Source organism: Ascaphus truei, chromosome 5 (genome assembly GCF_040206685.1).
Source record: "Ascaphus truei isolate aAscTru1 chromosome 5, aAscTru1.hap1, whole genome shotgun sequence".
Classification (NCBI taxonomy): Eukaryota; Metazoa; Chordata; class Amphibia; order Anura; family Ascaphidae; genus Ascaphus; species Ascaphus truei.
In genome coordinates, this window is record NC_134487.1 from 188,880,229 (window position 1) to 188,893,108 (window position 12,880).

The window sequence follows — 12,880 nt, forward strand, 5'->3', positions numbered from 1 at the left end:
ACACAGGATTAATACCACAGGCTGACAGAGGTCCCCGGGTGGTCCCCACAGGTGTCCTCAGGTCCCACAGTGCACCCCAAGGGGTACCCACGGGTGTCTGGGGGCCCTCGGGTAGTCCCTGCTAGGTTCTGTGGCCTCCAGGTGGTCCCCGCAGGCCCCAACGAGGTCCACGGTGGTCCCTGTGGGTGTCTGAGGGTTCCCAGGTCGACCCCACAGATGTCTAGGAGCCCTCGAGTGGTTCACACGGGGTTCTGGGGGACATCGGTTTGTTCCCACGGGGGTCTGGGGGCCCTCGGGGGGTTCCCATGGGTCCCCCACAGCTGTGGGACACCCGGTTGTTCCATGCAGGTGTCTGTGGGTCCTCAGGTGGTCCCTGTGGGCATCCGGGAGTCCTCGGGTGGTCCCCGTGGGTCCCCGCTGGCCTGCAGTACCATTCCTGTATTTAAAAAAAATAAAACATGGCCTACATTTCAATAAATACACCCCCCCCCCCCCCCCACACCAAAACACATACAGTACAGTAATGGGCAAAATAACTATTATCCAGATATGAATAATCGATTATTTGCCTATTATTAAACACAACATTAGCCATGAAGCATAAATAAAGTAAATAAAAAATGTTCTTCTTATCCATGCAATATGAAGGTGTCCTCGTCAGCTTACTGCAGGTCCATGTCCTCCATTGCCAGAAAGAATACATAGTAAAATACATTCTGATGTCCTCCTAGCCCCCTTAATCACCTTAGCAGTTAATAACCGCTATAGTAATTAAGGGGTTAACCCACCCTCTGCAACTACCCACCCAGGAGATCTAACCACCCTCCCCAGGCAACTACCCCCACCCTTCACCCATCCATTGGTACAGTTGGTACATCATGCCCATATAATATGGGCATGATTTACCAATATACCAAGAAATATTAATAATAATAATAGCATTATCTTGTATAGCGCTGCTAGTTTTACGTAGCCCTTTACAGAGACATTTTGCAGGTCCCTGCCCCGTGGAGCTTACAATCTATTTTTGGGTCCCTGAGGCACAGGGAGATAAAGTGACTTGCCCAAAGTCACAAGGAGCTGACACCGGAAATTGAACCATGTTCCCCTGCTTCAAACAGTGACTTTTACTCACTGAGCCACTCCTTCTCCCAATGGTGAAGGATTAAAAAAACAGGCCCAAATAAAAAACATTACATAGCCAAATCAAACACAGCACATAGCAAAATAAAATACAGCACATATCAAAATAAAACACACCACATCAAAATCAAACACACCACATAGCAAAATAAAACACATCACATAACCAATTAAATAGATATTATTTTTAATTTTTATTGTGGTTGTATTTTTGTTGGATGCCCATTCATTGCTACTGTATTTATGTATGTCTCTATGGATATATATACATACAGGGGACAATCAATGGTTGTTTGTGCAAATGCTTGTTTTTATGTATTTTAAATGTAGTTTGTTTCTTTGTTTAGAAATGTTTGGGCAATTTAAATTTTATTTTTATTTAGTAAGATGTAATTTTTAGTAGAAAGAGCCCTTGCAACGCTTGTGTAAAGGTAATGTTAACATACGGCAGAGTACGTAGTAAAACTCACACTGCTGAATAGTGTAAGTGGAGCACTATAAGGGTAGAGAGAGTAATGAGGCTCAAATCATATGGAAAAGATAACCCTTCATGTATATAGAGTGGACCTAGAGACAAGGGCATGCAATACTGCCAAGTACAGTAGATGATAACTCTAGGTCCCAATTGAATACACTTGGTATCACCACTAGGTACTCAGTAGGTTTTCCGGACACGCTTGGGCTCGACTATGCGTGTGTGAGCGTCATGCATGCTGGAAGGAAAGCCGTCCGCCCAGGCGCGAGCAATAAGCGCCATCCGCATGAGCGCTCGACTCGTGCATGCGTGGTCAACTTTTTGGTGTCCTCTTTTTTAAAATAAGGACTTATGATAACCGTAGATAAAAAGAAACAACAATGTGGCGTGGCTTGGAGCGGACGCGAGATGGCTGCTTACAGTGTGTGCTCAAGCGTTCCCCTAGGTGTGGCTCATGACCTTCAGGGCCACATAATATGTATACCCACTGTCGTTGTTTGCAAACTCACAAACACAGGTTCGTTGATAATGATAAATTTATTGCCTGTACGTACAGCACAGAGTATGATCATACACGAAAGTTGTCCATTAGACACTCTGCCAATAGAATGTCCATGCAGGCTCTATATACATTTTAGATTCCTTTAACATAGGTTACTAGGCAGAATATAATCACATCATCTCACAGCATTCACTGTACAGGAGGGGATAATCCTCTTCTAAACCAATCAAGTTACAGGTCTTCTTACCTATCCCAGACTGGCTCCAAAGATCAATACATCTAACCTAAACTGGTTCTTTTAGCTGACCACAACACTTGAGTGTTTGAGCAACAAGGTGCAGTCCATGATTGATGGTGACTGTTTTCCAACCCTCCCTCGCCCCGACCTCAACAACTTTTTACTGCAATGTCTCCAAAAAAAATTAAAACAAATGTAGGGTAAAGACAATGGGTCTTATTGTCATAAGATACCTTATAGCCCATTCAAGTAAATTAGCTGTATGGTGTGTTAACTTCAGCGGCTAGTTGTGGCTATAAGCAGTTACCTACTGTAGTTTGCTTAGTCCCTATTGCCTCTTACGTTTGGATGGAGAGGAGGGATTATCACCAACAGGATTTAGAATGTGGTCCTAAATTCAGTTTCTTATCACATAATTGGCAGTCAACCTTTCTGGTCCTGTGTGTAAATCATCCTGTGTATCATTCCCTACAAGTTTAGATGGTGCAATTTAAAGAAAGAAAATCTGCTACCCCCTGCAGAGCATTGCCCCAACTCAAGTTATTGTTAGAGTTCTGCAGAACATCTCGCCCACCATTAGCAGGGAATTGGTTAATGGAGCAATGCTCTCCTGGTCTCTAATAGGGAAGCGATTAGTGAAGCGACACACTGCAGGCTTCTAGGGAGGAGGGGTTAATGAAGCAATGCTCTGCAGGTGTCTGACAGGGGAGGTGCTAATTGATTGATGCTCTGCATGTCTTTGGCCGGCAAACATTTGATGGAGCCACGCTGCAGGCTTTTGGCAGGAGTTAATGGAGCGATGCTCTCCAGAGCTATACCAGTGAAGTGGTTAAGGTTTTGATACTCTGCAGGTCTTTAACAGGGCAGGTATTCAAGTTGCAATGCTTTGCAAGTCTATCAGAGAATCGATTAACTGAGGTATGTTCTTTCAGGAGGGGTTAATGAAGTAATGCTCTGCAGGTCTCTGGCAGGGAAAGGGTGAATAAAGCAATGTCCTGCAGGCCTGGAGTAGTGATGCTTTGCAGATCCCTGTAGCTTCTATATGATGTATGCAGCTCGTTAATGAGGGCCCCCCTTGGTCCTGTTGGAGGGGGCGCTAGTCTCCTCATCACTGTGGTCTGAGCGGGGCAGATCTCGGAGGCTGGCCTGGTTCATGTAAGACTTGGTCTGCAGTGAGCACTCCTGATGCAGAATAGCCTGAAAGGTACAACAGTCTGAAGGTCAGAGGAGGGATCAAAATGTTAGCCCCCTATCAATGATCAGAGTGACCTCATTACAGTGACATGTTGAATGGTTAATCCCTTTGCAATTCAAAGCAGGCCCCTTGGCATGGGAGCAGTTAATATGCGGTGTTCTATGTCAGTATATAGTATATAGCAGTGTACATAGTATATTGTATGACATCCTAAGGCACTCTGGGTTATTTGCACTGTGAAAACACATGATGCTCGGATTCACAAGCACGTGAAACTGTCACCCCTGCTTCTCTTATACCTGTACACAGAACCTGATAGTGTGTTTTAATACAATACATCGTGCGTATAGCAAAATAATATACGAGGTGAGTCTGAGTACCCTAAATAATATATATATATATATCAAAGAAAAAAACAGCGCTAAACATGCAAAAATATAAATGGAAAAAATTAACCATATATTAAAGAAAAAAAAGCTGTGTGTGCTGTGCACACGCATAGTAAGTGAAACTTCTTTGACTTTTGTCACAGAAATTGTATTTGTATTGGTGATGTTTTAATTAAAAATCAAAATACAATTTCATTGACAAAACGCAAATACATTTGACTTATAATGCGCGTGCTCGGCACACATCCCCTGTATTAGCTATTTGCACTGAGTGTGAATATCTGTGTCAGTGCGTGTGTGTATGTGTGTCAGTAAGTGTGTGTGTGTGTATGTGTGTCAGTCAGTGTGTGTGTGTGTGTGTGTGTGTATGTTTGTCAGTCAGTGTATGTGTAAGTCAGTCAGTGTGTGTGTGTGTGTGTGTCAGTCTGTGTAAGTGTGTCAGTCAGTGTGTGTGTGTATGTGTGCCAGTCAGTCAGTCAGTGTGTGTGTGTGTATGTGTGTCAGTCAGTCAGTGTGTGTGTGTATGTGTGTCAGTCAGTCAGTGTGTGTGTGTGTGTATGTGTGTCAGTCAGTGTGGGTGTATGTGTGTCAGTCAGTGTGTGTGTATGTGTGTCAGTCAGTGTGTATGTGTGTCAGTCAGTGTGTCAGTCAATGTGTGTATGTGAGTCAGTGTGTGTATGTGAGTCTGTGTGGGGGTCTGTGTGTTGGTCAGTTAGTGTGTGTGTGGGGGTCAGTCAGTGTGTGTGTGGGGGTCTGTGTGGGGGTCAGTCAGTGTGTGTGTGGGGGTCAGTCAGTGTGTGTGTGGGGGTCTGTGTGTGGGTCAGTCAGTGTGCGTATGTGAGTCTGTGTGTGTATGTGAGTCTGTGTGTGTATGTGAGTCTGTGTGGGGGTCAGTCAGTGTGTGTGTGGGGGTCTGTGTGGGTGTCAGTCAGCGTGGGTGTGGGGGGTCTGTGTGGGGGTCAGTCAGTGTGTGTGTGGGGGTCAGTCAGTGTGTATGGGGGTCTGTATGGGGGTCAGTCTGTGTGTGTATGAGTCTGTGTGGGGGTCAGTTTGTGTGTGTATGTGAGTCTGTGTGGGGGTCTGTCAGTGTGTGTGTGGGGGTCTGTGTGGGGGTCAGTCAGTGTGTGTGTGGGGGTCTGTGTGGGGGTCAGTCAGTGTGTGTATGGGGGGTCTGTGTGGGGGTCAGTCAGTTATTATGATGAACTGCCTTTTTGCTAATTTGATTGCCCATTTTTGCTACATTCCGTTTAATTCTGATATGATGCCTTAAATCTGATATGATGTCTCCGTCCCTTCTGACTTAAAGAATCTAAACGTCTGCCTCTTCTTTTCCATTTCCTCCCCTACCTGTTTCTTTAGCCACATTGGTTTTGACTTATTTCTTTTATACTTATTACCCAAGGGTATACACTGATGAGTTTGCTTTTCTAACAATGTTTTAAAGTCTGCCCATTTATCTTCTACATTTTCCCTGCAAAAGCATCATCCCAATGTATTACTTGTAAATTAGTCATCAGTTTATTAAAATCTGCCTTTCTAAAGTTTAAGGTCATTATCAACAGATGCAGTGGCCGTTATTTTAAGGCATCACGGCGCCGTTTTCGTGTGTGCTGCTGTACTCCACGCGGCATGAACGCAGCCAATCACCCCGGGCACGCGTGTTTATCGCGGTTGCTTTGTTTTAATTTTATGGATTGTGTGCAATTATTTGCAATGAAATTAATTAATTATAATGTGTACAGTACTGTGCTACTGTGTCAATTTCAGGTGATTAAAAGCCAGAACACTAAAATCCCATTTATGCACTCGCCTGCACTCACGCCTTAAGGCGGTACGGTTGGAAGTAATCCCGCGACATCACATGGGTATTCCGAGGTATACACCACGTGATTTCGTAAAATTATGGCCACTGCATCTGTATTTTTGCTAATTTGATTGCCCTTTTGCAATTTTTGTTACATTCCTTATAATTCTCATAAGATGCCTCGGTCCCTTCTGACTTAAAGAATCTAAATGCCTTCCTCATCTTGTCCATTTCCTCCCCTACCTGTTTATTTAGCCACATTGGTTTTGACTTATTTATTTTATATTTATTACCCAAGGGTATACACTGATAAGTGTGCTTTTCTAACAATGTTTTAAAGTCTGCCCATTTATCTTCTACATTTTTCCCTGCAAAAGCATCATCCCAATGTATTACTTGTAAATTAGTCATCAGTTTATTAAAATCTGCCTTTCTAAAGTTTAAGGTCTTTGTTGAACCCAAGTAATCTGTTTTTTGATCATTTATTTCAAATGAGACCATGTTATGATCACTGTTACCCAAATGTTCCAGGACTTGTTGTTCCAGGATTTGAAAATGTACTATTACTTCTACATTGTTTGATATTACCAAATCCAGTATTGCCCCTCTCCTGGTTGGTTCCTCAATAATTTGGGTCATATAATTGTCTTTAAGCACACCCGAAAAAATGGTTTCCTTTTGCTGTAATGCTAATCTCATTGCCCCAGTCTATGTCTGGATAATTAAAATCCCCCATAATGCAAACATGACCTAGTTGCGATGCCTTCTCCATTTGCAAAAGTATTTTAGCTTCCTCAATCTCACAGATATTTGGTGGTTTATAGCATATCCCTACAAATATTTTCTTTATACTTTTACCTCCACTGCTAATTTCTATTCACAAAGTTTCTACATTTTCCATCATTCCCTTCATAAACATCTTCCCTTATAATAGGTTTTAGATCCGGTTTAACATATAAGCATACTCTACCTCCTCTTCTATTTGCTCGATCCTTCCGAAAAAGGGAATAACCCTCTAAATTAACTGCCCAGTCATGAGTTTCATCCCACCATGTTTCAGTAATGCCTATGATATCATTCTGCTCCCATGTCGCTATTAATTCAAGCTCCCCCATTTTATCAGTCAGGCTTCTTGCATTAGCAAGCGTGCATTTAAGTTTATTTTCATCTTACCTTCTCAATCCTTTCTGCGCCAACCTGGTTTAGTCTTTAGAAGTTTTCTAGTATTATCTGTATTTACTATGAGGGTCTCGCTGCTTGTCAGGTGTATATATACAAATACAGTATACAATGGTGCTACTCGTGTCATTTTCCCCATATAAGGTAAGTAAGAATGAGGCTTCTCACCATCTTCTCCTCCTTTGCTGGCGGGTTGCGCAAAAAGATGCAGAGAGGAGCGTATATGATGTTTAACACACCGATGATCACCATTAACCAGAAGAATCCAATAGCCCTCACGATTGCTCCACCAGTAATAGGGCCTGAGGGGGAGGAGAGAAAACCCTGAGGTCAGGACACTGCTTGTCTGCCTCATAGCAACAAGTTGCTTGGATGCAAAGTGCTCAAGGACAGTAAGCAAACTCCCAAAAAGACCATAAAAAAGTCCTATATTATAACTGGAGTATATGATGGAGGCTACATGCTATTAACTGAGATACAGAGTATGGAAAAGTAAATGGGATATACGATGGAGGCTCCACCCTATAAACTGAATCACAGACCAGAGAAAAACCCTATTGTATAAATGGGATACACATTTAAATAACTTTTTTCAAGATAAGGTGCATGGTGTCCATCATTACATAAACCATTATAGTCAGATACAATAAAAGTGAGAAGACTTCGGCATCCCAGTCAATTAGTGTTGCTAAGCATCCGTTGCTGGGAGTGAACAAAGACACAAACGAGGAGGTGTCTGCAGAGGAAGTGTGGGTGACGTGTGGGAGGTGGGTGACATCAGAGGGGAAAATATTAACAGATATTATCTGACAATGGAAGTGAAACATACCCAATAAAAAAAAAACAATTGGGGCGGACTGAGATGAAGTACAGTAGATCTAGTTGGATGTCTGTACGGCCCAGACTCCATAAACGCCATAAGACTATTTAACATAATGGTAATTGGTAATGCTGTACTCACTAAAGAAAGTAACTTATGTTAACATCACATTAAAAGCCTAGCATTCAATACAAATAAGGAGCTAGCATAAGAATACACTACACAAGAAGATCCGTTAATGTTAACGGCAAAAAATAATGTTACATTTTTTTGTCATACCTTAAACTGGCATTCTTTGTGGACACTTAAATAGGGCAAAAGCAATGGGCAAAATCCTATTTCGGTTTCTGGATGGAAGTGATGCCAGGTTTATGTGTAAATGAAATAACATAGGGGTCTATTATATAAAGTTTCTCATCGAGCTTTTTGAGCACTTCCTGCACGATTTGGCACAGGTAGCTATTCAGAAAGCTTCGATAGCATGCCAAAATCGACACACCTAGCAGGATTTTAAAAAGCGCTCCAACTCGCATTTTTTGAGAATTAACCATATTCTAGTACAGTAGCTCCGATGAGATCATCGAGGCTCTCAACTAGCGAGCAACTTGCAAATCTCATCTCACCACCTCAAGGGTGGCGGGATGGGATTTGCAGTTGGACTTAGAAAATTTTTATTTTTACTGCATTTTTACTCCGGGAATGCCCGGAGTTGATATGCATTAATACCAGCTCTGTAGACCCCCTGCTTCCATCCTATGTAATAAAACATTTACAGGCAGCTTCATCAGTGCCCAGTTTATTGGGCGTAGCTGGGTTGGGTGAAGGTGGTGTTTATGCCTACTGGGAGGGTTGCGGGAGGAGTTAACCCATTCATTACCTTAGCGGTTACTACCACTAAGTTAATGAAGTGGTTAACCCCTCCCGCTATATACTCGGTAGGCATAAACACCCACCACGGGCTTGTCTGAAGGAAAGAAGAGAAGAAGGAAGAAAGGAAGAATTTACCAGAGGCGTCTCTTCAATCAACATATGATCAGGGACCTCTGCTCATCAGCTGTTTGAGGAGCATTGCATAGAGGGGAGGGTCAAGAGATTGCTGATGCAGTAGGAAGTAGGATTCGGAGGATGAAGACAGCAGAGGTAATAAACACATTGAGTGGATTTTATTTAATTGTGTATTTTTTTTTGGTTGCCCCATTGACTGGCAATGTGCTTATCTATGCCCCTTTCTAGCTATAGATAGCAAAGTGACAACCAATGCATTTTTTGGAAAATGTTTGTATTTATTTAAATGTAATGTATTGTATTTTGTGTTCTCTTTTTTTTTTTGCTTGCCCATTCATTGCCATAGTGGCAAACCATGCACATATTATGGGCACCGTATTTTTACCAATGTACCAATCAATTGGTATATTGGCAAATGTTTTGTTTTATTGAAATGTTATGTATTTTATTCAGTGCTTGTTTTTGTATTTGTACAGTAGCTTGCCCATTCATTGCTGCAGTGGCATATCATATCATGGGTATGGATTACCACTTTGCCAATCAATGTGTAGCGGGTATGGGTTAGTAACCGCTAAGGTGATTAAGGGGTTTGTCGCCATTAGTTTTTTTATTATTGTAATGTTGCTGCCCATGGAGGACGCAGAGACCATGGAGGAAAACGAGGGTAGCCTTCATCCTGTCAGGGGTAAGTAGAATTATAATTTACTCTATGCTGGCTGGATAATGTTTTATTTTTAATGGGCAAATCATCTATTATCCCGATATGGATAATAGTAATTTTGCCCATTATTGTATTGTATGTGCTGGGGAGGGGTGGGGGGGAGGGTTGTTGGGGGTCGAGAGGGTGGTTTGTAGGGTTTGTGTATTTTAATATTCCTTGGGGGTACAGGGGATGGGTGAAGGGGGTAGTTGCCCAAGAATGGGTGGTTAGGCCCCTTTGGTGGGTAGCGGGAGTGGTTAACCTCATTCATTATCATCGCAATTACAACAGCTATGGTAGTTAAGGGGTTAACTCCTCCCACAACCTGCCCAGCAGGCCTAACCACAACCATGGGGCAACTACCCCCTTCACCCACCCCCTGTACATCCAAGAAACCAGATACTCTGGTTTAACCCCTTCATTGTCTTAGCAGCTAAGCCTTAGGTAAGGTAATTAAGCTGTTTTTATTTTATTTTAATCACAAAGTATTGTAGCAGGGGGTCTCCGGAGCAGAACCACATTCATTTTAGGTCCACTGACCCCTTACTTCCCAAGTTACATGCCCCAGTATGTGGTGCTGATATCCCCTGCATTGTTTAAATCTCCTGCGTCATGTGACCGGGACATTTAAATGCATAGGAGATACCGGCACCCAATACTGGGGGCGGTAACTCGGGAAGCAGTGGATCCCCGAACCTGAAATGAATGCGGTTCAGCTCCCCCTGCTACAATATGGTGTTATTGAAATAAATACTGTGATAGCCTGTAAGAGCTGTGCAGGGAGATGCAGCTCTCTCTCTGCAGTTCTTAGACTCCAGGATGATGGCAGCAGTAGGACTTAGAAAAAGTCTGAGATAACATCACTGCTATCCCGGGCAGTCTTGGCATTTTCCTACCTTACATTTGTGACTTGCGGTAATGCTTTCTGATTCTTTCTGAATACCGTGATAACATAAATGTCAAACCGTTCGCTGGGGTCATGCCAAACCGTTCGAGTTGGCAGTAATTTTATCAAAGCTACTAGAATAGGCCCCTTAGGGTTATTTCCCTCTCCTCTGCTCTCCTCCAAAAGCCCTGTGTCAGTGTCTGGCTGAGCGTAACGGCAATACTGGAATAACGTCACGTCATTTAAAAGTAACATAGTGTTATCCTGAAATAAAATGACATTAGTCCGATGCTAATGAGCTTCAGCACGGCCGTTAAATTCGCATATCATTTGTTGTGTGCGGACACTGTAAAATTCAGGTCAAATAACATCTGGTCCTGATTTAGGTGAAGTGAACATAAAATTGAGAATTCTAGCTGCTGACATGTAAATCATTTACAAAACCAGTAAGAAAAAGTTCATAAATATGAAAGTGATAACACAAATTTTTTTCCTGGAAAGCAACCATAAATATGAGCCAGGACACTTCAGCTCATGATCCAATGCAAGAAAAGTTAATAAAGGAAAGTAGGCACTTGGTGTGAAATCGTGGGTACCCAGATAACATATTTTCATAGTCGGTGTGGAGAGAATATGAAAAAGCTGACATACAGACAGTGGCGTAACTAAAATTTTACACAAAACACCCCTCCCCCCCCCCCCGCACATTTTTAAAAAATATTCCCTCTGTCACTTTCTTCCCCTCCTCTCTAAGGCCACATTTATAGTGACGCGACCGATGACGTCACATTGGCGAAAGTTGAACTTTAGGTTTGAGCGACGTCGCTGGCGACAAGGCCAGTGACGTCACGAAGGGGAAGGGCAGAGTGCAATAGGCGCTCTGTGATTGGTTTAGAGCAGGCCTGCACAACATGCGGCCCGCCTGGCCTCTCTGTGTGGCCCGCGATGACTCCGGCCGGGCGCCAGTTAATTAAATTAAAAAAAAAAGTTTCGAAAAATGGCGGCTGAATTCCCCCTCTGCTCTTACTCAATTCCCCCTTCCTCACACTCAGCCCCCCCCCTTACCTTGCCTTGTGGGCAATGTTGGATAGGGGCAAGGCATTGGGACCCACCCAGCCGTGAGAAGCTGGGACCACGCCAGTGGGTACAGAAGTTGGGCCTGATTTCTGGACGGGCCCAACCTCTGGCACTGACTGGGACACAAGTACACCAGCAAGGTGGGGAGGGAGGGGGAGGGGGTGAGGGGCCCACAGCAAACAAAGGCCCAAGCAGGCACCACAGAGGCTTGGTCAGACCTCTGGCCAAGCCCAACTTCCAGTGCCAGCTAGCCGGGCCCCTCCCCCACCCCCTTGCTCTCAGGTCCCCTGCATTGCAGGATTTTGCAGCAGAAGTCCATGCTTCCATATCGGTCCCCACACAGTGATAATCATCAGGCGCTGGGGCAATCACGATAACGGTCACGCAGTTTGCCCCAGTGCCAGAGACAAGAAGTGCTGCTACATCTGTATGTATAGTCCATCTACGAGCCAGCACAGAAAGGAACAAAGATCCCAGGATTGTGCTGTCTTTATAGGGACTATACATATGTTAGCTTCTTTATATTTATGAGTCTCTCCACATTGATTTCACATCCAGTGCCTGCTTCACTTTCTAGCTTTACCTGCATTGGTCCTGAGCGTCCTCCTGGCTCATACTTATTTCTTCAGGCGGACATTCCTTGTGTCATCTCATCATCTTCATAACTATTAACTTTTTGTGGTTTTGTAAATATGTTACGTTGCTATCTGGTTTCCCCGATTTCACATTTAGTGCTTGTTTTTCCCTTCCAGGCACCATATTTTTGCTATTCCAAGCTCACATATTACATTTCGGCCTCCCACCCCCATTGATTTTTTTTTTTCCAAATATTTTTATTAGGCAGATATAAAATATACATACAGGGGTCAATATACACAGCCTAATACAGAAACATTTTTGTATTTTTGGGGGGGGGGAGAAGAGTGGCAAAACCTGTTGCCAAAAGGCAGTGGCCTTCCGAAAAAGGAGAGGCCAGGGAAATAAGAAGAGGGGAGAGAAAGAGGGGGAGGGGAGGGGGGTGTCTACCCCGGTCACTAAGTGTCCACCTTGGGCAGGCTCTTACTAAGCACTGATTGTCACAGGATTCCTTTTCCCGGCATTCTATCTTCTGGGCTATACCGTGGCGAATTAGACTCGTTTCATAAAGTTATCCATGGTTCCCGGATTCTATAGAAAGCTGTTGTGTTTTGCTTAAGGAGCGCAGTTAGTTTTTCCATAAGCATCACCTCGTTTATTCTTTTTTTTTTTTAGCATTCCTTTGGTGGGGGGAGCTACTTTCTTCCAGGAGGCCGCTACCTCACACCTCGCCGCTGTGAGAATAAAGGAGATTAATTTCCTTACTGGGCGGTCAATTTCTTTCATTGGCCTAGCCAGAAGGAAGGTCAGTGGATCATTAGGTAAATCCATTGTTTTATTTTTAATGTCTCATTTTGTATGTTTTATTTGTATTCTTCACTTCCATTGTCT

General features: G+C 43.4%; 1 protein-coding gene across 2 annotated transcripts in view; it reads right to left on the minus strand.

The window, feature by feature from the left end:
* Nucleotides 1–2,159: 2,159 nt before the first annotated feature.
* Nucleotides 2,160–12,880, minus strand: part of LOC142495660 (chromaffin granule amine transporter-like) — an 82,176-nt gene continuing 71,455 nt past the window's right edge. For both annotated transcript variants that reach the window (XM_075601422.1, XM_075601421.1), the window contains exons 14-15: nucleotides 7,094–7,227; nucleotides 2,160–3,555 (exon numbers count right to left, since the gene is read on the minus strand). In XM_075601422.1, the coding sequence (XP_075457537.1) occupies nucleotides 3,418–3,555; nucleotides 7,094–7,227 (272 nt within the window). In that variant the 3' untranslated portion in view covers nucleotides 2,160–3,417. The remainder of the gene's footprint in view (nucleotides 3,556–7,093; nucleotides 7,228–12,880) is intronic.